The sequence below is a fragment of the Ixodes scapularis genome, unplaced genomic scaffold (assembly GCF_016920785.2).
Source record: "Ixodes scapularis isolate PalLabHiFi unplaced genomic scaffold, ASM1692078v2 PGA_scaffold2__306_contigs__length_199485367, whole genome shotgun sequence".
Classification (NCBI taxonomy): Eukaryota; Metazoa; Arthropoda; class Arachnida; order Ixodida; family Ixodidae; genus Ixodes; species Ixodes scapularis.
The window spans coordinates 54,036,321-54,063,757 of NW_024609857.1; the positions used below are offsets into that span (position 1 = coordinate 54,036,321).

Here is a 27,437-nt window from a genome sequence, read left to right on the forward strand (position 1 = left end):
CATTCATCACTGCTGCCGTGACACCGCCGTGTTCGTGGCCGGCTACAGCTTGGCACTTTTATTATGTCGTCGGGCGGATATCAATGGAGGACCACTTTTTGGGATGCGGACAATTGATCCAGTCGGTGACGCGTTCTAGGCACAGTAGTGAGTCTAAACAGACTGAGCGTGAGAGAGCATGAGGAAGGTCGGGGAAACCTTAAGTCCAGTGTTGAGTTTCTTGACCAATGGGGTTGGGTCTTCCGTGCCACCGTCCGTGAAGATCATGATCATCTGGATGCATTCCGCGCCGGCATACGTCGTCCGATTTTCTTGGAACTGGAGTCAAAGCAAACGCAGATGTGGTGGCAATAGGCCGCATTACATATGGTTATGAGCAGAAGGCTATGAAATATTTTAAAGGCCGTACTGCCTATCGGTATAAGAACACACTGCAGTAAAGATGGATTTAACAAAGCGCTACATGTAGTGTTCACACGTCATATTGCGTGACTATTTTGCAAGTTTTATCTGCAGAGGTTTTGAGCTTTTTGTGTGATGTTAGGATGCCGAGTTATCATGGCCCCGTTATATGTTTAAATAAAGGGTAATATAATATCATGTCATCTAAGATGATCTCGAGATAATTATAACATATTATCATGTAATTCTACCAAACTTGTTACAGTAACATATTTAGAAAACAACAACAACGTAATTCGACTTCATATTATGATAACATGATCTCGCATTACTTATTGTTCGTATTGGTCTGCTTGATGACAATAGAAATGAATATGTACTGCACATCCATAGTCAGAGAATTCCAAGCTTCAAAAACACAAAGAATGTGCACAGGTCAACACTCTTCGCGCAAACACAGCATAGGAGCGTTTTTTTTTAAATTTTAATTTGAAACATTATTTTGCATGCATCAAATTTTACTCCTTAGGCTCTTGTCCTTATTGAGCACTTTTCACCAAGTCATTAGTTTGATGACAGTCCTTCGACTCTAAGAGGAACAAAAAAAAAGAAAGCCGTTTACAATTCCCTGTAACGCCGGTTAGAGCGCAGCTCTTGAGGAGGAAGATGGAAGCGTACTGAGGGGTAGATGACTCCTTGAGGTCGCGTGACCTCAAGGGGGTCACGTAACCTAAGGGGGTCACGTGACCTAAGGGGGTCACGTGACCTTTGGGGGTCACGTGACCAGAAGGGGTCACATGACCTTAGGGGGTCACGTGACCTCAAGGGGGTCACGTGACTTTAGGGGGTCACGTGACCTCAGGGGGTCACGTGACGAGAACGAGAAGAGGCGGGGAGAGAGAGAAAAGGAAGGGTAGAGGTTGACGCGTACTGGAGTCAGCGCTTCGGAACCAATGGGAGCTTCGTACGCGTCACACTCTCCCCCTTTTTCTCCTTCGCTTCATGTTGCTGACAAACGGAAGACACCGTCGGGATTTCGTCAAAACGAGCGTTCTAATGCTTACGCGTTAGAAAACTGGCGATTGCATGTTTGGATCAAGTGTCGTGCAATGTACAGGTCGGTCCCCATCACAGCTCAATAGAAGTATTTTTAACTTGATTATGTTCTATTGACTGGATTATTTTATAAACAAGGCGAAAACATACGTCTGCCATGTTTTGGAAGGCGAAGTCCAGTGCGTGCGACAAACTTGCGGTGCCACCGTCGGTAATCCGGTCAATGCTCTTGGACAGTATCTGCAAGAACAACAGGACGTTCCAAACGAAAGCGTAAAGATTATGTTGGAGATTTTAGGTGGTAGCACGCTATCGCCTCGTAAAGTTAGTGCCAACTTCCTTGTCACTTGTCACACAAAAAACAACAACAAGAAGTACGGTAATTTTGTCGAAAAGTACCAAACACTACACTTGTTAGCGAGCGCTTTGGTAATGATGTAGGTCTAGAAAGAGTTATATACGTAAGGACAGGGGACGGGACCCCTGACTTTACGTATATTATATATACGTAAAGACAGGGACGGGTCCCCTGTCTTTACGCATATAACTCTTTCTAAACATATACAAAACACTGTTGCGACGTAGTAAAGGTACAGGCACAAGCATAGGTGTAGGCTGTTTTGAGGTCATCGATGTATCGTCAAGTCTGCTTTTACTTGTTCTTCCGTGTCTGCGTGATGCATCGGCAAACAATTAGGCGAGATAAGAGGGCTACCCGAAGGCTGTTTCTAATGGGGCCCTTAGTGGTATCAGCGATTATTTCTGAATCGCAGTTCGGTGAGATGATGACAAACTGTATAGGAGGTAAATTGCTTTTTTTTCCGTTAACTAAAGTTTAACCGCGTTTGTTAGGATGAATGCTTGGGAGAACTGATAACTACCTTTAGTGCGTATCTTAGTTGAGTTTTATTCTGGGGGTTGTTTTGTTCCTCGCCTTGGTGCTTGGTGCTTTGTGTTTTATTTTCCTTCACTTCTGCCACATTAAAATAGTGCTGTACATACATGTCGTACTTCTTTTAACTGCAGGGAAGGTAGGGTCTCCTTTTAGCATGCAATCTCCATTGTTCATACGTACCTACACGATAACGCCAATAAAAACTTATATGAAGAAATATATAAAAAATAGAATACCAGTGCGCAAACTTAAGCATAGTAAGATCAATCTCTTTTCATGATTTTATTCACCACTGAGTTATGCATGTTTTAAGCACCTCGTGCATACGCAGTAGTATTGCAGTGACCACGATATTTTCTTTTCACAGTGACCGCAGAGGCTGTCATATTTGAAGTTACACAAATTTCATGTCGTTAAAACACTCATAAGTTATGTGGTTTTTTGTTATCTTGAGTTTCTGTGTACAAAAAATGTCACTGTATATAAGAGCACAAAACATATACCCGCTTATTTCGCCTGTTGGCTTGCACCAGAGTGTCGAAGCAGGACACCCACCGGACTTCGCTGGCAAACTGCAAAGGAAGATGTTTGATTGTTTCAAAACTGAGGTACACCATCAACCTTGAATATATAAAAAAGCAGGTTAACGCAGACAAATGCTTATTACATTAATTCAAACACTTTGCGATAGGTAACATTAGGAAGAATAATAATGGATTAAGTAATCCATTATTATTGCATTCGGAATAATCGAAGGAAAACGTACGTGCCGCATATGAGTGGAAGATCTAACCAGACGCCGGGCTGATGCTTATCTCTTTTGAGACCACATAAATTTGCCAGATTGAACGATGTATCTCGAGTGTATTGATTATAATTCAATTAATGCAAAGGTGCAAGCGAGCTAAACAAGAATTACGATAAGAAATGAAATCCGCCTGGTCCCTGGTTCGATACCAGAACCAGGAGGATTATTTTGTTCCCGCACCATTTACCTAGTTATGTTTGAAGATTTGTGTTTGTTCTTTGTACCTTTTGCTCCCCTTCTCCAGGGATTTTTATTATCACTCGAGTGTATGTTCTTTCAAAGGCATTACAAGGTTACTTTTTTAATTTAGAATGCGTGTTTGGTGTGGGTGACCTAGTGAAAACGTAAGACGCAAAAGCGGTAGACGAAAGCAAGGCGCAAAAAGTGAGACGAAGGGGCGCTACCAGCGAAAGTATACGCATATGGCATCACTACCACAGCAGGTCACCTTCGTGGCTATCGTCTCAGTGAAATTAGCTGGGGTAAGTTACCATGCGACCATGCAGAAAACCAATAAATGTCGTCGGCACATAAATGATTGCACGGAGATTTACCGGCCCATAAGCATTTCCCACATAAGACGCTTTTTTTACGGCATAATAGGTGCTACCACAAGGATTCCCCAACCTGCAATAAATACTTAAAAAAGAACGCTTTGATTGGGGTTTCGGGCTAAATACCCGTGAACTATATTTTTTTTTTTTTATTGAGCAGTTTGCGTACCTTGTCATGTGAATATCTGTAGGTAAAGCGATCGCTTCAAACTTCGCCGGCAAAGTAAAGAAACCACACATCTTATTCAATTCAGTGGGCCGGGCCAAATCAACCTGGTCCATCGGCGACGAGATGTTTTGTTGACGCATTCTCATTGCCCCTATCCCCGACGTCACGACCGAGGTTCGTACTAGTGAGTGACAACTTTGATGGTACGTGAAAATGTATGGCAAATTGCTAGTCAATTGTGTTGTATACGTGAAGCCTTCTAGCATCACAAACATTTTCCGATACTGTTAGCCGCTCGTCTTCAGCCTTGGAAGTTTGTTCAGCAGCACGCCTAGCCTGTTCAGCCAGACGCTTACGTTCACGGCGCTCTTCATCAAATAATTTAACGCGTCGCATGTGTACACTTGAAATCATAAAGCTGGCGATCTTCCAAAACCTTCTAACCCACTCCTCCTCTCCCACCTCGCCTTCTCGCCTACCTCTCCTTCTCACTCTACCCCTGGTCACATGACCTCCCCGTTAACCAATCAGCGCCTAGCACCTCAGTCCTCCTCTCCCACCCGTCAAGCAATCAGTGTCGAGCCCCGCGTCCACGCTTTTATCCAGGCTTCAGTTTTGGGCTTCACGAAATGCCGAACACCTAGCCTAAGAGCGTTTCACGTTAAAGCGCGTGACAAGACGTCGAGCTGCTCTCTGCTCAAGACGACCTAGTGAGCGTTTAGCCAATCGTGGAAGGCCGATCAAAGCGACGCTTTTGGTCGCGCACGTAGCCTCTATTCACTGACAAGGTGGCAGAGCATCTCTTTCGAACAGCCGGCCTGCAGCACGCGCTCGTTGCCTTCCGCCATGCTTTGCCTGCGCGTGCACGCTCGACGCTCACGCGACACCAAAGCGTTGTCGAAAGCAGGAAGTTCGCACTGAAGACGGCACAAGCCGTTTTCGGCCCGTCAGGGCCTATAGACTAGACAATACACGTGCCCTCAAATTTACCGCTAGGATACAATAGAGTGTTCTCAAGCGCTGTTCGGTTGGTAAAAAAAAAAAAAAAGTCGTATAAATAAAGCAATCAACACAGTGCATTGAAACTTTTCACAAAGATGTCCTTTAGACTATGCATTTATCGTGCAGGTATAAGGAAAAGAAAAAAATGATGCTCGAGAAAAAGTTTTTTTCTTCCCTAAAGAATATAAAAAGAAAAAAATCGTCTGGTAAATGCTGCTTGCTCACAGATGGCAGCTGACACAATAGGACTTGCTGGAGCTGTTTTAGGGTATCCATCTCAGAGAAGACGTTATGTTTTATGTCGTGCCGTGCTGTATCAGCGTTAACTCGACGGTTTTTGTCGTTTTCCTCCCTGTGCAGAAAAATAAAGTTTTTATGTTTACTTTCTTTTTAGGAACTTATACATAAAGTTTGAGTATTCTAAATGAACCCCCTAATGACACAGTTGTGAAAAACGATGGATTGTACTTTGTTTACTGGTTTATTTATACCACCACGTATTCCAGCACGTATTCAACAAGACCGTCAGTCGCCACAGATGGGTAATCTGTATGGAGAAAACTGCATGAAGTTTCCGGTAGGACGAACAGACATCCATGACGATGGGGGTCTATGATGACTGGGGGTCTTCTTGAACGCGTGATGGAAACGAGTGAGAACCCTCGCAGTACCCCCTTTCAGGAAGGCATTCTAAAGTTGCGCCACTTCGTGATAAGGGCCTAAATCTAAACGGTCATTACGTGGGGAAGCAGCTACGGAGGATGTATTTCCCTGTTGAGTGTATATGAATGCATTTTTACATTGCTCTTGTTTTTTACAACGCAGCTCTTAGGCCCCCGTTTCCTGGTTGAGCGGCATCGGCGTCGCCGTCGACGTCGGTGTAACCGAGCGTTGCATTATGGGACATTGCCCACAATGACGTCACATGTGACGTCACGAGGGTAAAGTTTCCCCCTAAATTTAGCAGGGAATTTAACTGCTAAATTTAGAGGGACGTTTTGTTACAATGACGTCACACGTCAATTTTTACGTCACGTCTCACGTGACGCCACATGTAACGTCACATGTGAATTTAGCGGGAAAATTTCCCAGCTAAATTTAGCGGGAAATTTTCCCGCTTAATATAGCGGGGATATTTTCGCTAAGTTCAGCGAGAAATTCAGCGAAAATATTCAGCCAAAATGGGAGAGGACAATGGGAGGGTACGGAGGGGGAGGAGAGGCATACGCTTCGCTCCGTATTTCACCCTCCTCATTTTCCTCAAGAGCTGACCTCCAATTCGGCATTGCAGAGAATTGTAAACGTCTTCAATTTGTTTTTTTTTTTTTTTTTCTTTACCCGGTTCATCTGAGGTTAGAAAAAGAAATAAAGAAAGAAAACATCCCTCGTTTTTAAATAAAGCTACGAAATTCTCCTTTGTTGTTAGATCGCATTTGTATAATCTACTCATAGTAAAATGTGAGACAGACAAGAATATTCGGGTTCGTTTTATTTTGAGAGAGATACATACATATATATATATATATTTCTTTTTCTGGTTGATGTGCTTGTGAATAGCGATTGCGGCTACAGAGTGGCAGCAGACGGCACCGAAACCATCATGCTGCATTTCGAAAGCCGCCGAGCCGCTTCGATCGGGCTTTCATTGTTTTCGGATCAGTGTTTGAAATCCTTCTTCAGCCCAGAAGAAATTTAGGGCTATGTATGGCTTCTTCTTCCACAATTCTTTTGTTTTATTGAAAAGGTACTCAAGAACAGGTCAATCGCCGACGAACATAGTTGTTTTTTCTTTTTTTGTTTTTCGAGCAGAGTTTGGCTAGGAGTTGCTTTTGCCTGTAATAACTGGAAAAGTTTCTTTCAATTTCGTCTGGAGATATCGCGGTCTTAGAGTTACTTTCGCTATTTGTATACCTTATATTTTCAGTTCTCGTCGAACACATAATGTTGCGCTTTCTCGGTTTTGTCGAAGGCATGCGGACGTGGGGTCAAGGATGATACTTAATTTGGCTGCTGAGAAGCTTTGTTATTGCAATTTTAGTCACGTCCCGACGGCATGATGCGCTAAAAAACCGGCATGTGGACCTTTTTTGGTTGACGTGACAAATTAAAAAAAAGTGTTTGTTAGGTCGTGCTTATCAGTAAGGAGCTCACAGGAGCGACGAGGGACGTTGGGAGCGGGTGTTGTACATAACCATCGTTCTTGCTTTTGTAACGGACGTGTTCGAGTTCCGTCTACGTAACGTGTAAAGACCATTCCTTCGTTCCGTCTAGAGACCCATTCACATGATAACGCTTTACTACTTTTGACAGCGCCATGACGTCGAGTTACGACTGCGACTCTCCTGAACACCCGTGCTTCTTATGAAGCGTGGAAGCCAATTCAAGGGCTAGCGGGGCACGTGGAATACGAAGCACTGATATCCCGGTGACCCGCGGTCATATCACCTGCACAACGTAATCAAACGAATCAAACATCTGCTACTGTTTCTTACTTTACACCGAGATTCGAACGCGAGTGACAGGGACATCCGTGCTTTATATCTCCCGTGTAAAGCAACTAAATGAACATATTTTTTTTGCAAAAAAGGTTTTCCGTGAAATGACGAAAAAACAAAGAAGCACGACAGGAGAGTCATTACACGCGTGGCACGTCCGAACGTCTGTAAAGGTACGTTTATACTCCAACGTAACGTCGACGGGCGCGGCGTATCGCAGCGCGCACCGATACTGATTGGTCGCAGATGTTGAGTTCCTGGTTGCCGGCCAATGAAAGGCGCGCGTTCTGCGCCACGCTGCGTTCACTGCGCTCAACGTTGGAGTATAAACAGCCCTTAACAGCGGCTGTTTTACATTTTTCAGAGGGGATCCCTTTTAATCATTTCACAAAGTTTGTGAAATGCAAATTCTTCGTCATAGTATTTTGCGATTTTTGGCAAATCTTAAGCGTTTGAGTTTCTTGGATGTTGAACTGCCAAAGTTTATGTAAACAAGTATTAGGGATCTCCCTTTGGCGTCGTGTATGGGATATAACAAGTGCTCTAGAACAAGGTCAGTGAAGCAGAATTTGTCCTTTTAGTCAACCGAAGAAAGGCGAAGTTTGGGGTGTGCCGGCTCTCCTTTTAGAACTACGTTCTGTATGCATACCATTTCATTGCTGAAAAAGGTCAAACACGAGACCGAGGCTTACGAAGGAGCTTTCGCAAAACGGGTATGACATTTCAAAAGAAGATAAGAGCGCGCGTACGCAGCTTTCATCGACACTAAGGTTGTTAAGGTTTAGGTCACACGAGCGCCGATAACTTCGCTTTTATGAGCTCAGAGGATTTAAAGCAACGAGCACTCTCAGCAAAAAACACGTTATAGTTTTACACCCCTTGTCGCATATGCTACACCCCAAAACTCCAGTTTGACGTACAGCGCACTGACGTCCAACCGACGGTACCAACATTCTCGAGCGGCTCATTTTGAAATGCCTTATGCACGTGTTAATAACTACAAAACTAAACAAACAAGTAATTGTTTTTTTTTTCTTCCCTACTGCAAATTTTCATTTTTTTTTTGTAGTCTTTGATACGTACTTTAGCTGTTTCTACGTTATATCGCACCGTTACCAAGCCCTTGTATAAGTTCGGGCCATCTTTTAAACGTCAGTGCACTGCACGTCGAACTGAAGTTTCGAGATGTGTTATATGGGTCAAAAAGGTGTAAGACTACAGCCGTTTTTGTTAGAGTGAGGGCAGGGTGGCTCGCGCCTGCTGTCTCGCATAGCTAGCCGAAATGGGGAGGATTCACTGGCTGTCGCAGTTGTGGGCGTTGTTCTTTCGCCAGTGGTGACAGTGAATACGTTATTTTCGCACCTTAAAGGTTGTAGCACCCATAGTCATTGAAATGATGAAAACTATAGTCACTGGATTCTGGTAAAGTAGCGCCATTGCCTTTCCTGCCTGCTAGCCGAGCACAAACAAATACTAACATACATGCGACTAAAACCTCGCAAGGCGATATTCAGTCGCACCAAGATCGCCATGGAGCATCATCGTACTCAAGGCGTTCCTCGCCATGTAAGCGTCTTTGGCACTGTGTATGCAATCAACTTATCAATCATGCCCATCCCCACGGATCTCTTATTGTTCTTCTTGCGTATTTCAAAACAGGAAAATTATTTTTCGATGCCTGCAAGCACCGACACCGCATGTGGTGGTGGTGCGAACATGTACGCTTGTTTCACCGGTGTTAGAATAGCAAAATCTCGGTAGACAAGAAACTTGTCTATAAAGCTACATGTCAGCAGCGAATTTAAATTGACTCACTAAGAATGGAGAGGTCAAGAAGGAAATGCTCGTTTCAAAGGCCAAAATGGCGACCATATTGGGAGCTTGGCGCTACTTTCCCACGATCCAGTTACTCTAGTGAAAATGACAGAAAGGAGCTTCAGCGAACCTCCAGCGCGAGCTGCCCACTTTCGACAACGCTTCGCCGTCTCGTGCACCTCGAACGCGCCTGCACACCCGAAGCAGGGCGAAAGGCTTAGTGCGCGTGCTGGAAGCCGGGCGTTCGAAAGACAAGCCCTGCCGTTCTCACTCTGTCAGTGACCATAATGAATGTTACTTTGCTTACGGGTTGCTCGTGGTGTTTCCTTCGTATATAAACGGCACTCACTGGCGGTCGTAGTCTGCTCCCGCTGACTACGATTTTATGATGAGCTTCCAAATCGCTTGCGCAACGTACATTCTTCAACACCAAAATAAGTCAAGGCTCAATCTAATCAGCTGCGACCACCTCGCTGAAATGTGGTGCCCAGTGAATCCCACCTGTACTTGCTTTGATCTTATCTTTTTGTCTAAAAACTGGTACAGACAGCCTCATTTTCTTACGTTTTCTTACGTTATGCATTAGTCACCGAAACATCTGTGCCTCGAATATCCCGTGCCAGGCTCTCGCTTTAACTGGTAGCCACGCTTAATAGGAAGTACAGATGTCCCCGTGAGTTGTGGCGTAAGCAGACGTAAAATTTCGTAATGTAAGGTAACGGAAAATGGGACTGTGTGGTGCAGTTATAGACGCTTTACACACGCGCCAGATTGAGCCGCCATAGCCGCCCTACTTTAGTCTTACCGAGATGCCGAGCCACTGAAGCGGGCGTTGAGGGGTCTTTACAAGGGCCTATGCTGGGCATAAGAACACAGAAATGGCAATAACCTGTCCTGCTGTGGTAATGATGAAGTGAAGCGAACGGAATAAGAGGGAACAAAAAAATTACACCAGCTTCCCGAGGGGAACCATGGGGTGATGCGGAGCATTGTTCCATCACACTTCATCGGAAGAACGGAGTGAAGTGGAGTCAACAGCGGTGAACTGAACGCGCGCAGAAATTGGTTTGCTCTTTATGTTTATACAGCCTTGATGGAGATGCGCCTCAACGGGTAATCGGTCTCTTAGCTGTAGATGAGAAATTTAGCCAGTGCAGTACAACCGCTAACCTGGGATTCTTAACGTGCATCACGCAGTAGTCATCACATGAACGCGTGCCGGTACGAAACTCATCCAGATCCAAACGGGCGGGGGTGGCGGGGACTCGAACCCAGGAGGTTCCCAGCCCAAGCTTTCGCTCCACGCTCCGAGCTGAGACGCGTTAGCCCACTCGGCCACTTCCTCCCCTTGAACGCGCGCAGCGCGCTACCGCTGCTTATATTCAAACTTGAAGGAGAAGAAACTAGAGGAGGAGAGTTGCGCCTGCGCGCGCGGTGTGAGTAGAAGCGAACGCACGCGAAGTGCACGCAGCTGGTAGCTGCGTGCACTTCGCGCAGCTGTTGAAGAGAGAGAGAGAACGCACGCGCAGCTGTTGGAGAAAGGGACGCAGCTGGTAGCTGCGTGCACTTCGCGCAGCTGTTGAGAGAGAGAGAGAGAGAACGCACGCGCAGCTGTTGGAAAGAGGGACGCAGCTGGTAGCTGCGTGCACTTCGCGCAGCTGTTGGAGCGAGAGAGAACGCACGTGCAGCGAGGAGAGTTGCGCATGCGTAGTGTGAGTGCGGACTACGACGCCGCGGGACATAGCCCGAGCAAGAGATGCTCCGCATCTAAAACTGAAGGTCAGTTATGGCGGCGCCCATGCACAGCTGCTGTAAAGCGTCGATTATGCTCATACAGCAGATGACAACCATGCATCCACACTATTAGTGGCGAGATGTTTTTGTGGCGCCCTCCTGTGGTTTCCTCTCGTGACGTCATTACCTTACGAACAACAACTTCGATGGTGTTTATAATTAGCATGGTGGAAGCTTGAGATTATTGCGCATAGAAACCAACACTGCCAACACCGTCAAAATTGAAGTTCTTACATTACTCTTATCTCTGTCAATGAAGAAACCTTTGCTGACGTCATGGTCAGCATTCGGCCAATTGTGGAAGGCCGACCACAGCGACGCTTTTGATAGCACACGTCGCCAATTGGAATAAATTACAGAAGGTTAAATAACCATCTCTCGTTCCTGGTAGATGCGTTCACTGTGAGAGCTTGCACGCAAACCGGGAAATGTCCAAGTTTTTCAGCGCAAACGTGAAGGACTTAAGCACACCAACTAGTGCTTGAAACTGCAGTACCGAAATAAAGCCAGTCCAGATTAAGCTATCATTGCTGACCTTTTCTTTTCTTATCAAGATACCGAGCCAGTAAAGCGGGCGTTGACAAGCTTCCACAAAGGCCAATGCTGAAGAGAAGCACGCGGTCGAATCTAACATAACAATAACCTGTCCTGCTGTTGTAATGATGCAAGGAACAAAGTGATGAAAATAAGAGATAACACAAATGGAAGGTCGGTTATTGCCTTGCAGCAGCTGTGCAAGGGCGTAATACAAAAGTTGACGGATTTGACTTTTTTATAGCTAGAAGTTTTTTTGTTTTTTTTTTTTTGGTTAAGCCACAGCCGTCGACTAAAAAAATGTTACAAAAAAAGAAAAAAAAAACGGCTCTAAGGAAAGACATTTTTACGTCATAAATTGTAGAGATTCTCACGGCTCATGAGACACCAAAGATTCCGTAAAAACGCCTTATTTTGAAGAGGCAAAAATAAATGCGGCAGACACCACGTTATGTTGTGTTCACACTACGGATGCAATGCGCCGATTTTTTATAACACGCGCGAACGTGAGCGTAAGAAGCGGAACGATTTCGTTCAGACTACGAGCAATCGTGATCTGAGCGAACTCGTTCCGCTTGTTGCGCTTGGGTTTGCGTGTGTTATGAAACGTAGGCGCGTTGCGTCCGTAGTGTGAACATAGTATAACTCGCGGGAAACGGAGCAAATGGTCCCGGAACAAATGATCCCAGAATAAATGGTCCCGGAACTAATGGTTCCAAAACTAGGAAAAAATGGTCCCAGATAAATATAGCCAATCTGGCTTCTGAGTTTTTGAATAAATCTGATAAAATCCAACAACACTCTCCGGTCAACATCTTACGATGTCCAACTTATAAGAAAAGCTCCGAATCTCGAGGCTGACGGTTGCACGAACTCGATCCGTTTTTATATTTTTCTAAGAAGCTTAGAAATATTCTGCGCTATGGAAACCTACTGCAGCTATAAAGGCATCGAGCTCCGCTCGTTATGGTGTGATACCAACACGCGTCATGAAGAGATGGAAGTAATTCGAGTTTCACGGCTTCAATAGGGGAGGCACCCACTTGATCGAATGACGTTTTAGCGAACGCCCACGTTTCACCGAATGACACTTTAGCGAATAGTCGGACGCCGCGAAGGGGCGTTTACGGGTGGGCCAAGTACGTTCACATTTTTTGTAATAAGCTGCCGCAGACTCTCGCCGCCTAAGAGGCATAAGCGCAGCGCGAGGGACGGGGGAAAGGGTTAACATGTGCCCCCGATATTCGCTAAAACGTTGATTCGCTCATGTGACATGGACCCCAGTCAACTGTATATTTTCGTTTCAAAATTTTTCTTTTCGAAAATATTCTGACGATTCTGAATAAAATTAGGTTCAATACCCGACCACTTTTTTTGAAGTAACCGGCCTCAAAGTATAGACGAGATCCTTCATTACACCAGTAAATCACTGATTGCATAACGGAGAAAATATATTGCATGGTATATCTTAGTTTCAAAAAAGTCTTCCTACGGGACCATTTTGTCCTACCTTGGACTTGGACCATTAATTCTGGGACCATTTGTTCCGGGACCATTAGTTCCGGGACCATTTGTTCCTACACCCATAAGTCGCACCCCGGAATGCAAAACGATTAACACATCTGTGATTGACGCTTACGGTTTTATAACTCGAGAGGTAACTACAAATCGTAAGATACATGAACATTTTTCAAATAACGACAATATGACACATTATCAAGGAATATTTTCCAAGCGTGTTCAAGTTAGTGTGATGTCAATCAACACGTGTAGTGATATGAAAGAAAATCTTTAAGCACCTGAATAAAAAAAGAACAAAAAACGAATGCGCTAACCTCAAAATTTCGACTTATGTGGTTTGTTAAAATGTGACAAACGCCATTCATTATGTCTTTAAGCGATTGTTTTTATGAGAAGCAAGTGCGTCTAGAAAAACGTTTAAAGTTATTTTGCATTTTTGCTAAATTTAATTTTAAAAAAAATCAGTTTTCTTATCGGAGTACTTTGTTACCAATACAATGGGTTTCAAGTTAAGGTAATGTGTGGATAGAAGAATAAACTTTTTATAAAACAACTTTATAACTCGGGGTATTAGTTCAATGGAACCATTTAAGGTAACCTCCTTGCGAACGAAAAAAAAGAGCATTGACTGCGGTCACGTTATTTTCTAGCGTCTTACTTAAAATTCTAACATCACAATTTTTTTTTTTGTAATAAAAAATAACATGAGGAATTTTTTTTTTTTTTTGTGCGAACGTGAAACGCGTGTTTCAAGCGCTGCTTGCTTCGCTAATGCTCTCTTCGCGCTCATGCAAAACTTGACACGCCAGCACTCTTTCTGCAGCCGTGACCTGCCTCCCTTTGATCTTCAGGCTGCTGCAAACTTCGATAGTCTCTGATCTGGAGTCTGAAATATCGCAACCCAAAACCACGAAAAAAACAAAACACCTCTTCATTATTTGAATAGAAAAAGAAAACTGAACTAAATCAAAAGAAGCAGAAAACTCAGAAAACCAGTTCAGGCGTCGGAGAGCTTTAAGTGCAACATAAAACGAAGAACAAGCATTAACAGCAAAGCCGAAACACGCGCGAAATAAAAAGAAGAAGAAAAAAATAACTTTTTTCCATAGAAAATTTATAAGGGCTGGACAGACGATTTCGTCAATATGGCTTCGCCGTGTCCCGTCGCCCTTTTATTAAATAATGCGGGCGAAACCAAACGAGGCCTTGGGACTGTTGAAGGAACGGGACGTTATCCGAAATTCGATACCGGTATTTGTAGGCGCCTCCAGAAGCGGTCCTCTCATATATAATTCAGCGAATTCTGATGTACGGCAGTACATATGGGTGAGTGCTCTGCGGTGTCAGACTTCTAATTCTGCCTGCCGCCGAGGACAAAGGGTTCCCGCCACCAGAACGTTGCGCGAATATATTCGCGCGAAAATGTAAAATGAACGCATAGCAGATGTGGGACAAAGAAGCACAAATTTACCTCGTCTTCTTCTATGGCGCTGTTTTCTTGATGAGTAGTTTTCTCTTTCTTTTATCATTCCTGTCGAAAAGCTTCAAGATTTTCGTAACTTCCTAGCGTTTCTGTATTGTACCGTTTACGTGTAGCCAGGCTGTGCATTCCTAATTCGAAATCGTGTACCGAGCGTACTTCCAATTTAGGTTTTCAGTAAACAATTAATTTAAATAACTAAAAAAAAAAAATTCACGCCGCGAAATTACTTGTTACATTGCTTGGGATGAAATAAAAAAGAAACGTTGCCAATATCAGTGGGCTGAGCCAAGTTAGAAAGTGCAGCTTGGGCGTACCAACAAATCCCGCAGTACAAAGGTGCTTGGTCTGCCGACGGATCTGATGAGCCAGCGCGGGTTCTGGTCAGGTCACATAGAAAGCTCTCGATGTTCCATGCCGCGCGGGCTCGTTCCGCTAAATTTAGCGGCTGAACATACTTACAATAGGAAGCTTCAGAACAGGTTGCCCCCTAAAGCCTCGGGTCCCCCGATTGGCTTGAGGAATCGCACTGCGCATGCGTAGAACATCTGCGCGTACGCACTGCGACACCCCAAACTTCTCGAAGGAACCAGTGCGTTTGGGACCCCCTGTTCTAAACTCCCCATTTTAACTTAAAACGTAAGCGCATGAGTCAATGCACACACGCAGTGACGCAAAGGGATGGTCTTTTGGTGTCAAGATCTAGAGTGACGGGCATTGATTATACGTCACTGACAGGACAATAACGGCAGGGGGGTCCTTCGGTTGTCCCGCCTCCAGCGCGAGCTTGTCACCTTCGATGAGGCTTCGGCGTCTCTTCAGGTTCGAGCGTGTACAAGCAGTCGAAGCATGACGGAAGGCGCAACGAGCTCGTGCTAGAAGCCGAACCCCCGAAAGAGACGCACCGTAGTTCTCACCCTTTCAGTTCCTATTCGCCACTCGAGCAACTTGTAGGGGACGCCGTTATTGTGCAAATATGGCGGTCTAATGCATGCCGTGTCTTGCAATGCGCGAGATCAACGCACAACGCTGGAGAATCAGCAAGCGAGCGTTGGACTCAAAATGGTTTGCCCCGCTTTTTATCCTCCACGTTTCGAGCCTGCGTCTATGTGTTGGCGCCAGTGGGCTTCCAGAGGCTTGGCCTTTTTCGAGGAGGCGATCAAAGGACTGCCTACTCTCATTCCATGCTGCTAAGGAACAAGGCCGGATAAAGAAATTTTGGGGCCCTGCGCTAAGGCTGTTCACGAGGCCCCTGCTGATGATGATAATACTGAATATGATGACGATGTGGTGGCGGTAAAGACAATAGCCACTTCGGTGGCTCGGAGGCAATGCGCCGGCCTACGGATCCCCAGGTGGCGGGTTCGTGTCCCGGCCGTGGTGCCCGCATTCTGTCGGAGGCTTATTGCGGAGAAGGCGCCGTGTAACAGAGCTTTCGGTTGCACGTTGAAAGATCCCCAGGGCCGGTTTTCTCGAAGCGATGGTAAACCCATTTTGGTAAACCACGGTGCCTAGGAAGGAAAAAGTACCTAGGTACTGTAATAAACGGCTGGATATAGAACAATAATTATTTTTGATTGGGCAGTAAGATGCGCCATCTATCGGTGAAACAAGCCAATCATTTTGTTTATCCTCTTTTGATGGTTGTCATCGATCTAGTATGGTATTTTAAGTCAAAATATAGTAATGTTGTACTTGAAGACCAATTTATTTGCTTCAGATGGTACGAAGAAAATTTAGCTACTATGCTAGGGTTTGACGACGAATATTCGAAAATGTAAGAAACATTTCCTTCAATATGTTTCACCATAAACAACGCATAACTTTCCCGTGTGCCTTCCAGTCTGGCAACGCCGGTGCTGTACTCTCGTTTTTGTTCCTTGCGACGCACGTTTCTTCCATTCCTGGTGATCTCAACTGTTTGCCCGCTTTTCCTTTTGCCCAACCGATCCACCGGTGACGAGGAGCTAAGCTTCTCGTCACCGTTGAATTGCTGGCCAGCGAGGATATGTAGAAACCTCAATGCTGTCGGCATACTATCGGCGCACTGCGAACAGAAAAGCAGTACAATGTCCCAGCTGTTCACCCGGAACGAAAACTTTATCGAGGATAACCCCCTTTCTTCGCAAAGTAATCGCTGCTCACGAGTTGGCGTGCATAGTGTAACAAATTAAACGTGTTAGTAAAAATATATACCAACACTCGTCCGCAAAACATTTTTTTACTCACCATAAAAACACTTGCTAGGTTTATGTACCGTCATATGTCTTGGATCCCGGACTGCTGAAGAGTGATGCGTTCGCGGAATGCTGCCGTCGGTTAGTTTAGTAGTCCCTCTGAACTACCGCTTAGCTTGGCGTGCTAATGGGTTGATGGTGCGTCATTAATATAACAGCCGGATCAAAATGAATGTTCAGCAGAACTAAGAAGAACTATTAGCCCTCATTAAGCGACGTCGTGGCCATTTTGCTTGTAGGTACTGCTCCTCCCTCGGCGCCCCTGCTCTCCTAGTCACGTGACCTAGAATTCCCTCTTCTAGGGACAATAGTTAATATTAAACCACGGTTAGCGTTCGAGAAAACGTGCCCAGGTGGTCGAAATTAATCCTCAGTCTTCCGCTGGGGCGTGTCAGTTGCCTGTCGTTGGTTTGGCAGGTAGAACCCCCAAACTTGACTTTGGTAACGACAATGACGGCAGTTTGTGTATTTCACCACCTTATGGAATATAAATACCGTTAATCTTATGGTACACATCGGAAGGTGTCGATATGTATATGTAGCTTCTATAATTAGGGAATTCAGGTTTCACTGGTGGAAATGAAGCCCGTAAAATTGTGGGTTAGAGGCTGTTTCGGAAAGAGCCAATCCTTTTGACTTAAGACGTACAAATAAAAAATAAACAGTTCACAATAAACAATTCGGGAAAATGTTAAGAAGTGCCGCGAACATTTAGCAGCTCCATGGAGAGTCTCGTAAACTTCCGTTTAAATGTTGAAAATGTTGACTCCGCTTTTCTATGGACTTGTTTTATCAGACCTACTACCTTATTTATAGAGTACGTGTCTCTGACGACTTGCATAAATTCAACATTATGGTGAGTTAGATAGACGGCACATATGGCTCCCTTCATGACGACTGGTATGATTGCCTAGGCACAAATTGCATTAGGCAGTAACCGAAGGGATACCCGAATAATTTACATTAAAAAAAGAAAAAAACATTTTGCTGCCCCTAACGACATACATCGCGAGTCGCAACTCAAAAACTGTCCGGAGAATATAATGTTTTTATTCTAGTACTTTCTCCGATTGATCGGAACTTGTCTAACTAGCTCTTTTTTCATCAATTACTGACTTCAAAAGTAATCTTGGTCGTTACAGTATTTAGTGCTCAAGCCGTTTTGAAGCCGATGCGATAATAGCAGATCCTTCACGTCCCAAACTAAGACACTCCTGCATTCAAAATTGCAGCGATGATCTCACTAGATGGCAGGAGAATTGTTGTCTCGCACTCGCAGATCAGTCACAGGCTCCAGAGCTGTTGCTTGTAGTCACTGGGCCCGTCAAGTCCGTACTCCTTTATTCCGAGCGCAGCAACTGAACGACGTATGGCGTAGAGGAGGGCGACACACCGAAACTGCGTTTCAGATCAACTTGAATAGATCCGAGTTACCCTGCACATTATGTCACGTGACAACAGAAATAGAAAAACGCTGGACGTGGGCGGGCTTTCGTACGCTAAAGTACAGACAGAAAGAAGCTTTACCGTAGAGTGAGATCGAGTAAATTTTGAAACACGGCCCGAAACTATCGACGAGCCACACGAGCTCCTTCCGACAGCACGGTTATGACGAACCCGGTATTGTGTCGTAGTTTCGGTTTCTGTATTACGTCTGTCAACCTTGATTGTGTGTGTCGCTAGTGTTGTTGTCTATATAAACTTGTGTTCGTATAAATAAAGTGTTGTTCGACTCTTCGTCACTTCGGCCTTGGTCGCTACACTACACCCGGCTTCTCCTGGATACGGGTGGCAGAAGCCGAAATTATTTCGAAGATAAATTATTTAGGCCCGTGGGCAGTGCAGAGTCTAAAACAAAAAAGATGGCGACGTTATGAAGTTTTTACGAACGTTTTAATATTCCTGAAATGTTTGAAGACTCGCTTTGAGACATATGTGGAAAGTTACCTTAGCCGATCTGTTTATTGACCATGCGTGCTGTTCCGATTTAAATTAAAGACAGCATCCTTGAACCCGCTCGTTGACGCATGAAACCCCAAAATTTGTAAGAGACTCCGTGGTTCCGTCTCGCAGCGCGGGACGAAAGCTACGCCGATACCGGCTCACCGTCGTTTGATAGCACACCAATTCTTTTTTACGCGGTATGCATGACGAAACCTTCCCCGCAACGCTAACAGATGTTTTGGCGTTCTAATTTAAGTATATTTATTCGCTGCTAATGGACTAAGCATTCTAAGCAGGGCAGCAGTCTGACTGTTTTTTCATCACGACTTTTCTGTCGCCGAGCTATCGGCACTCTCGTTCGATAGATCAATTCGTTTTCAGGCAAGACGCACGTGCAAACCTTTTTCCTCGACGCTGACTGATGCTTCGGCTTTCCAATCGGGGTATCTTTATTTAGCTAAGCATTATAAAAGGGGAAGAGCGGTCCGAATGTCTCCTCATCTCGACAACGTTTCTGTTGATGTGCTATCGGCACGCTACCGTTTGACAGATGAATTTCTTTTTCAGGCGAGATGCACGAACAAACATATTTTGGAACGCTAATTGCTCTCTTGGCTTTCAAATCAAATCTTTTTACCGTCTGGATTAAGCACTAATGAACTGAAAATGGGCAGCGGCCCGCTTACGCCTTTCGTCTCGACGGCGTCAACGGTCTCACCAGCAGCGCAGCCATCTAGTTCATTTACGTGACGTCACGGAGCGTCTCGCGCTCCGAGAAATTCTCGGTGCACGAAGAGCGCGCTCGAGGTCGTTGGTGGCACTCCTGTCCGTTTACTGAAAAGAGCGCCAAACTCTCGCGCTCCGCAGCACGGACTTAACGCGCCCATTGTCATTTGAAAACTTTTGGGAGACATCTCAAGAGCCGGCTCTTTAAAAGGCTTGTTAATGGTTAGAAAGGATGGCTTCGGGAGGTTCACCGATATATATATATATATATATATATATATACTACGCTAAAAGACAAAAATAAACAAAAATAATGTGTAGCATGTATGTTGCTCCTATAGCCTTCGGCAACACTTGCTTGCCTTTCAACCCACCATCGTCCGTAAAACGCGTGGAAAAAGCCCCAGTGCAATCGAGAACTCCGTGTCCCTCCTTCCACCTGTCCTCAATTAGACTAAACTTCAAAGGGACCGCCAGTGTCGACAGCTGTGCTCTCTTCGACAAGGAAGGTGAGAGACAACGCTTACATATTGTTGCTCTAGCACAGTATTTTACAACGAGTTCACAAACGCCAGTTTGTCTAGAGAAGGGAACTTTATGGTATCGCTGTTTCCCCGTTGAAGAAAAAGTAATTGATTGGGGGGGGGGGGGGGCAATGCCAGAATGCCAGGGCCCAGAGGCTCCTTTTAGTTTTGTTCCTTCTTTAGCTGTTCTGAATTGAGAGCGACTAGCAGTTTTCAAGTTTCCGGGGGCCAACATGGGGCCCCCTTGCAGCCCGGGGCCCTGGGCAGCGGCCCCCTTTACCCGTACCTTAATCCCGCAATGCTGATGAATGTTTATAAACGCTGAATATCTGCTTCACGCAGTGGCGTAGGTTGCATACAGAGCAACTTGGGAACATGATACTCTAGTTACGAGAGAGTCATTGGGACAACTGTTTTATCGCGCAAACCATCGACGACATGTAAACACGGAAGCCACAAGATACAAGCAGAAATCGCGAAAGGACCTGTCCCGGCCAGTTCCATGTTTTCCCGCTATGTGCCGTCTGTTTTGCTGGAGTTGCGAATAGTTGGGTGAGAGGTAAGTTTAGATGAAGGCTAGAGCGATTTTTCATAGACGAAATTAGACGTATCCCGGTCGTTGGTTTGGTTTTTCTGACTCAAAGTAAGATCACGGTGCGGTGAGAAAATGTTTAATATGGGATGCATTCTATTAAAGCAGTGCACGCTCTTACGAGGAATAAAGTGTACTGGTAATTTTTGTAAATGAAATAATGTAAGAGGGGGAACAAAAGGCCCTTTACAAAATTACGTCCTCTTCTCGTAAAACTGAAGATACTACACGGTGCGTACTCAAAACCCACAGTCGAAGTGGCAAGTCCATAATATAATGTTCACTTCCAAGCAGAAGTACGTAATAATTAGAAGCGCATGTTCCGCAGTGTCGCCAGCTTCATTATAATGCAGCGTTTTCGGAGATAATGCGCCTGCCTTTTTGTCTGCATCACACAAGGGTACCGAGTCAACGAACGTTAACTAATGGTCTCCTGTGTGACGTTAGAATATGTTAAACTAAAGTCACAAGAATAAGGGAGAAGAAAGGACATAAAGAGCGGTTATGCCTTGGTGCCTAAAAAGCGTTATGGGGGCGACGTGGGATGCCATATGTCGAAGCACCGGGCCTACTTAGTGTACAATTTCGGCTAACACGACCACCGAAACAGAACTCTCACCCAAGCCACGTTGATGAAATCGTTTTCTTCAAACGTCTTCAGGAGGGACTTGACGGAAAGCTTCATGATCTCCATGGAGGGGCCGTGCATGCTGCCGCTTCTGCAGTAGTCGGAGGAAACAAAAATACACTTGAAGAAGGAAAGTTACATCATAAGATTATTTGTACATTTTGAGGCATGAAGACCGAACTATAGCAATTTAATAAATAAAGTGCAAAACATTACCACCAATAACAATACAACTGCTCCTGGAATGGAAAGCAATAATGCATAGTTTCTTGCCATGAAATAAACTCAATACCAAGATCAATCGTAAATAGGCAACAAAGACCTTTTCGTCAAAGTTGGACTAGTTCACAAGGGCCACAAACACATCAGTATGCCTGCCTATAAGTAAGTAATTCAAACGTAGCATAAAATCAGGCAGCATCCTTATGACATAAATTATTCCAATATCGCATCATCAGCAGAAAGGTTAGATTATTATCGACTCACATTTCTTAAAAAAAACAACAACAACAATAAAAAAACTCTACTTTGCGTGTCCTGAAAAGGATCTGCGGCACTTAGTTACATTACCGCGTTTAAACTTAGCGGGTCTGGGTCCCGCTAGTGGACGGCGTTGAATTGACACTTTGACGTCACGTGACATTGTGACATCACGTGACTTCACGACGTCATGTGACATCCTAATATCACGTGACACTGTGACCTCACGTAGCACAATAACGTCGCGTGGCACAAAATTCCGACGCAATTTAAAGGGAAAACTTGGAACTTCACGTAACATCATGATATCACAGTGTCCCGTGAGATTGTGATTCTCAGCTACATTTAGCGAAGGAATGTCTTCGCTAAATTTAGGGGGCCACGATAAACACGCGGCCAAACCCCGGGATCCGCCACGAAACCTTGTCAGTAACGGTTATCGCCGTAAAAGGAACTCACGTGTCCATTAGTACAATGACATCTTTAGGCGAACTTGAGCCGTCAATAAACCTGGAAGAAAAACAAAGCAAATAAAGCGGCGTGATTCACTGGAGTGCAGCATAAAATGTCAGGCACATACGCGCAGTAAAAACGGCCCTCGAGCGACGGTTATTGGACACTGTAGTCCTGCGCCTGTTCTCATCGCGCTTGGGTTTGCTGTCCAACATATCGGGTGGGAGATAAAGTAACCAACTTCTTAGCATTACTCGAAAATAAGTTCAAATCCCCTAGATAGCTTGGCGCGTAAAAGCTGTCTGACGGCAAAATAAGAAACCAAGAACATCTATTTTGTCAACCAAAGTAAAATTGTCGATGCCAAAATTCGCTACATATACTGGGTATCGCGGCTAGTGCTAGTGTGAACAATAAACTAATATTTCGTACCAAGCCGTTCAAACATCTTTAAATCATTCATAATCGCTTCGATGCTATCAGCTTCGAGATGTTTCAGTGGCGGCCTCTTATGGTTTTCTTTCGTGACGTCACGAACGGGATTTGTCTCGCCGTGATTGGATGGATTCGCCTCGTTTCCTTCCGTGACATCACGAACGGGATTTGCGTCGCCGTGATTGGCAGGATTTGCCTCGCGGCGATCCGGCGACTGAGCAGGCATTATCATAATGCAGTAAGCTCTGGTTTTGCCAATTGCGAACTTCGACCACAGCGTTGCTTTTGGTCGCACAACTAAGGCCTCCTCTCCCCTGCCCCCCCCCCCCCCCCCCCCCAATTTTCATTCACAACACTTTCTCTCTCTCACGTCGCCGTTAATGGACTGCATGTAACGCGATAAACGCGATATTGCAACTAATAGAACTCACCAAGGCCTCATTCGGACATCGAAGAGGTCTGGCTTTCCAGGGGCGACCTTCCAACGATTTGCTGAAACGAGATAAGACCAGCAATAGCGTCAGCTGTAGAAGCAAAACGACACAACCAAGTCCCAAATGATCTTAGTCAACGCGGAGCTTCAATTAGAACCCCACTTGGCAGTCTGCCGTAAAAAGAGCCTGCTGTATCAACAAATTGGGACGCGATCAATTCACGTAATTAGCGGCAGTTCTGCTTAGCCCGCCCCTCATAACAACATGCAAATGCTTTAATCAAATTTCCCTAAAAGGCAAGTAGTGAAATCGGTGAATCTGAGACGTTCAACACGAAACGTATTGATATATATTTTTCTTTATTCCTGTCGGTCAATCTAGAACTCTCATCGGCCTGCGTACGATAACGCAATATTTTATTTCTACATTTTTATACAGCAACAGTCTTCTCGTCTCTCCGGAGTGACTGGCAGATTAAGAAATGCGGGAAGTGGTGAGTCCTGTGCAGCTAATTATCATTCCCCAACGAATCATGTTGCGGAAATTAGCCTATAAAAGCGTGGAAGAAGAGGCATGGAAAAAATATGCGCAGTCATGATAAACCACGCTCCGTGTTTCTTAATGCTGAATATTGAACGCGTTGGGGTTGAATCTTTGAAAACACGGTCTTCCCGTTGACGTGTGGCAGAAAATACGTAGACGAGGCAAAATATCTGTTCCCGAAAGATTACGGGAACAAAACCAAAACGTGAGCAGCCATCGAGGTGGTCCCTTTTCGATGCATTGTCATGACTGCGGATAAAAAAGTTTGTTGACCATATGCACGATTATTAGCAGGCATAAATATAAAACGGAAAGAAAAATTATAGAGGCAAACATAATGTAAAGTAAAGGCGACGAATGCGTCATCGTGGCTTAAATCGATCTGACAGATAAACAGACGGGGTTCTTGCGAGCAGCAGCGGGGTACGGGATTGGTTTAGTGGCGCGATAGCGGAGAGCATATATCCCCGTCTATTTCTGAGGATGAAGCAGTTGGAGTGAGCTCGTTGAGTTGTCTGGTTCTATCCTCTCGTCCGCGTCTATAAACGAAACCATATATGTTTTCAAAAATTGTTAGCTCTGCCTCGTTAAAATTTTTACGTTTTTTTTATACATTTGTTTGGCTTTTGTCTTTTGTTATTGGTTGGTGGACGGTATAGGCAGATTGTATGTTAACCTTAATCTGGAGTTAAATTGATTGTTTTGCGTCTTCGCCGACCCTCAGCCACAGCCACAGCCTGCTGTAAGAAACCGTAAAATAATCTCACCTTTGGCTAAATACTCGCTACACCTAAGGTCCGATAATTATAATGTATAAAACTAGTGTTCGCTTTTTTCCCCGGCGCATTATCTGTTACAGAGTTTACAGTGCACGCAGCGAGCAGGCGACGCACTCTGTCGTCAGTTTGCTGTCTTCATGAAGGGATGGCGCCACAAGCAAAAACCATCGTTAACTTAGTCGTCTGCCGTTTACCCTGGAAAGTTTGTTGGTCTCGTTGTCTACAGGAAGGGAAGAACGCCTTAGAATTCAACCAGGCAAAATTCAGTCCAAAATGCACGTTTGGCAAAAGTAGAAGCATTTTACGCGCAAGCCCCGATTTTCCCGACCGTGGCTTTACAGCGCAAGGATCCATTTGAGTCTCACTACACATTTTGTGAAACAAGTTTTAAAAATAAATTCCCAGTTCAGTTTAACACGAAATTACGATAGTTGATAATGCATCAAATATCTAAAAAAATTCCGACGTAGAATGAACTCTGCAAGGGCGTGCTGATAATGGGCCCGCCTCACATCAAGCTGAAGAACTCAACAGATCACGTCTTACGTGCTTCTATGATTCAAGGATTCCTATTTAATTAAAATTGCGAGATATTATATATATATATATATATATATGTATATATGAAATTATGGACAGAATAAGGTATTTGTTTTCCTTTTTTTTAGACTATGCAGGAAATGGCTTCCTGTTTTGAGTGAGTTGGGTCAATATCTCATTAGTCGAGACGGCAGTTGAGTTCGAAGAAAAGCATTCGGATGCAACATTATTTGATGAATTTGGGCTTTTGGCACAAATGACGTTCCTGTTTTTGTTTTTAGGCTAATGACTGCCATAGCCTTGGGTAAAAGTATTTCTTGAAAGATTTTAGGCTGGAGTGAATTTACCTTACATTCAAAGTAAAAATCATGATTCTTTTATAACTTTCGAATTTCAGAACAGTTAAATTATTTGTTGCAACACTATATTACTAATTAAAATTGTACGTAGTTTGGTAATCTCTCTTCATATATATAGGGTGTTCTTTCTCTAGCTTTACAGATTTCTTTAAAAAAAGCCGCGAAAGTTGCACTTATGCGTATTCTGCAGGTGAGTTATACGGCCAGAGGGGCATAGTATAGAAACTAATTGTAACGATCAGTCGGCCAATTAAGTAAAACTCGTTACTTAACTTCTTATTTAATCAAAATAGGCATATGGTTTCTATTAGAAACTTGCTGAGCGTCATCGAAAAACCAAAAACCACTAAATTATCAATTTTCAGAAAGACTGAGCGCGTGAGAGGCTCAGTAGTGCACTAAAGTTACCACTCGTGAACCAAGTACAAGGATAGTGGTTGAAGAACGCGTATGATTAGATTATCATCGCGTTCCGCCACTGCGAGCTTTGCGTCCGGTGTACGAGTGGTAACTGTACTGCGCCCCCAATTGACCCCCGAGCTTCAAGTCGTTATAAAAAGAGTTGATTTAGTAATTTAAGTTTCTAATTGAAACCTTATGTCTATTTTGACGAATTAAAAAGTTAATTAGTGAATTTTTATTAACTAGCCGACTTATCGCTAAGATTAGCCAGCCACATAACGTCCCCCTGGCCGTATAACTAACCTTCACGAGCCGCATAAGTGCATCTTACAAGACTTGTCAGCATCGGTAACCGCAGTGATTCCCATCTGGACGAGTGCTGCAGGAGCAGGAGGAATGCAAGCAAAGCAGGCGCGAAGCAGCCAATAGGGACTTCGGACCCGACTAAGGAAGAAAGGGGCCGAGAGAAGCGTTGTACGCGGAGGAGCAGGTGGACAGAGGCATTCTCGTTGGTCGGCCATGAGTGACATCTTTCTAACGACTGAGTCGACGTCACGCGCGACCTCTCTCGACGACGTGTCCGTCTTGCTCCGACAAAAAATATATCCATACAGAAGAACGGAACGAAACGTTCCCGCTGAGAATGTGCACGCTTTCCGCTTTCCGTTTTTAATTTGGACACTTTTTAGCTCGAAAGTCGAAACGAGACGCCGTAGAGTAAACCGCGACGTGCGCGTCGTCACCCTGCAAAACTATATCACTATCACTCAAATACAAACTCGCACACAGAAAGTGTGCACGCGCACCACACACAAACGCTGATATACACGCAGACGTGCGCATGCACCCAAATACAGACACACACAGCCATGCACTCACAAATTCACACACGCAAACAAACATACATAACCACATACGAACAAGCAGTCACGCACACGGACGCACATACACACACGTATACAGACCCATATACACACACACACATGCGCGTACACACAAATACCCGCAAACTCATACACACCCGTGAAGACACTCACGCAAACACAGGCACACATAAGCAAACAAACAGACGCGCCAACCCGAACCACGCTTGAGGGCATGAACGGAACCGAGGTTGGGTGGGGTGTACGACTTCCTAACATGCATGAATAATGGCCGGTATCAGGAGGGTCGCTCGTGCATACGCTCATCCGCCTCGCGCGACTGATGATCGTCGCGAACATTAAGGTTTCCGCTGCGGGGCCTTTCCGGGACTCGCGACGGCGTTTTCTGCCGGCGTCGCGCGCCTTTCTCGCCCCGCGTTCTAGTTCTCTTGACGAATGCCCTGTTCTTGTGGCCCTTTTCGCTAAGCGAATTTGTTTTGTTTTCTTTTTCCTTTCCGAACGTCGTCGTCTAGAAAAGACGCGATGCAGAAGCAGGGCTGACGTGTCGAGCAAAGATGCGCGAGCACGACCGCACTTAATGAAGACGCCGTTTTCTGGTAAGTGCGAGGAAAGCAAGATAACCGGACCATTAGGACCCGAGACGCGGCTCCTGCACCTTTGGACGAGAGATGGCGGTAGGGTGTTTAAAATGAGCGCTGTCTAATGGTAGTTAAATATGAGAAGAAAAAAACGCACAGGAGAACAGAAGATTGACAAACGCCGATCTTTCAACTAGACACGAAGGGTGTCTTGGTGGTCACCTAAATTGCGCATGCCTCTCAATAGACCGATCGCACCAGCCAGTTTGACTACGCCACCGCTGCCGCAATGCATCGAGGGAACTTAAAGGCCGGTTCACACATACAGGGGAGCGCTAAGTTAGCGCTACGTGAGCGCTCCAAGGATCGCTCAT

At 44.9% G+C, this 27,437-nt stretch overlaps 1 protein-coding gene across 1 annotated transcript in view; it reads right to left on the reverse strand.

The window, feature by feature from the left end:
• Positions 1-27,437, reverse strand: part of LOC120844880 (voltage-dependent calcium channel subunit alpha-2/delta-1) — an 86,606-nt gene that overhangs the window by 37,790 nt on the left and 21,379 nt on the right. The window contains exons 7-12 of the mRNA XM_042291394.1: positions 22,976-23,036; positions 22,116-22,166; positions 21,168-21,267; positions 2,857-2,925; positions 1,609-1,698; positions 199-318 (exon numbers count right to left, since the gene is read on the reverse strand). Of these exons, the coding sequence (XP_042147328.1) occupies positions 199-318; positions 1,609-1,698; positions 2,857-2,925; positions 21,168-21,267; positions 22,116-22,166; positions 22,976-23,036 (491 nt within the window). The remainder of the gene's footprint in view (positions 1-198; positions 319-1,608; positions 1,699-2,856; positions 2,926-21,167; positions 21,268-22,115; positions 22,167-22,975; positions 23,037-27,437) is intronic.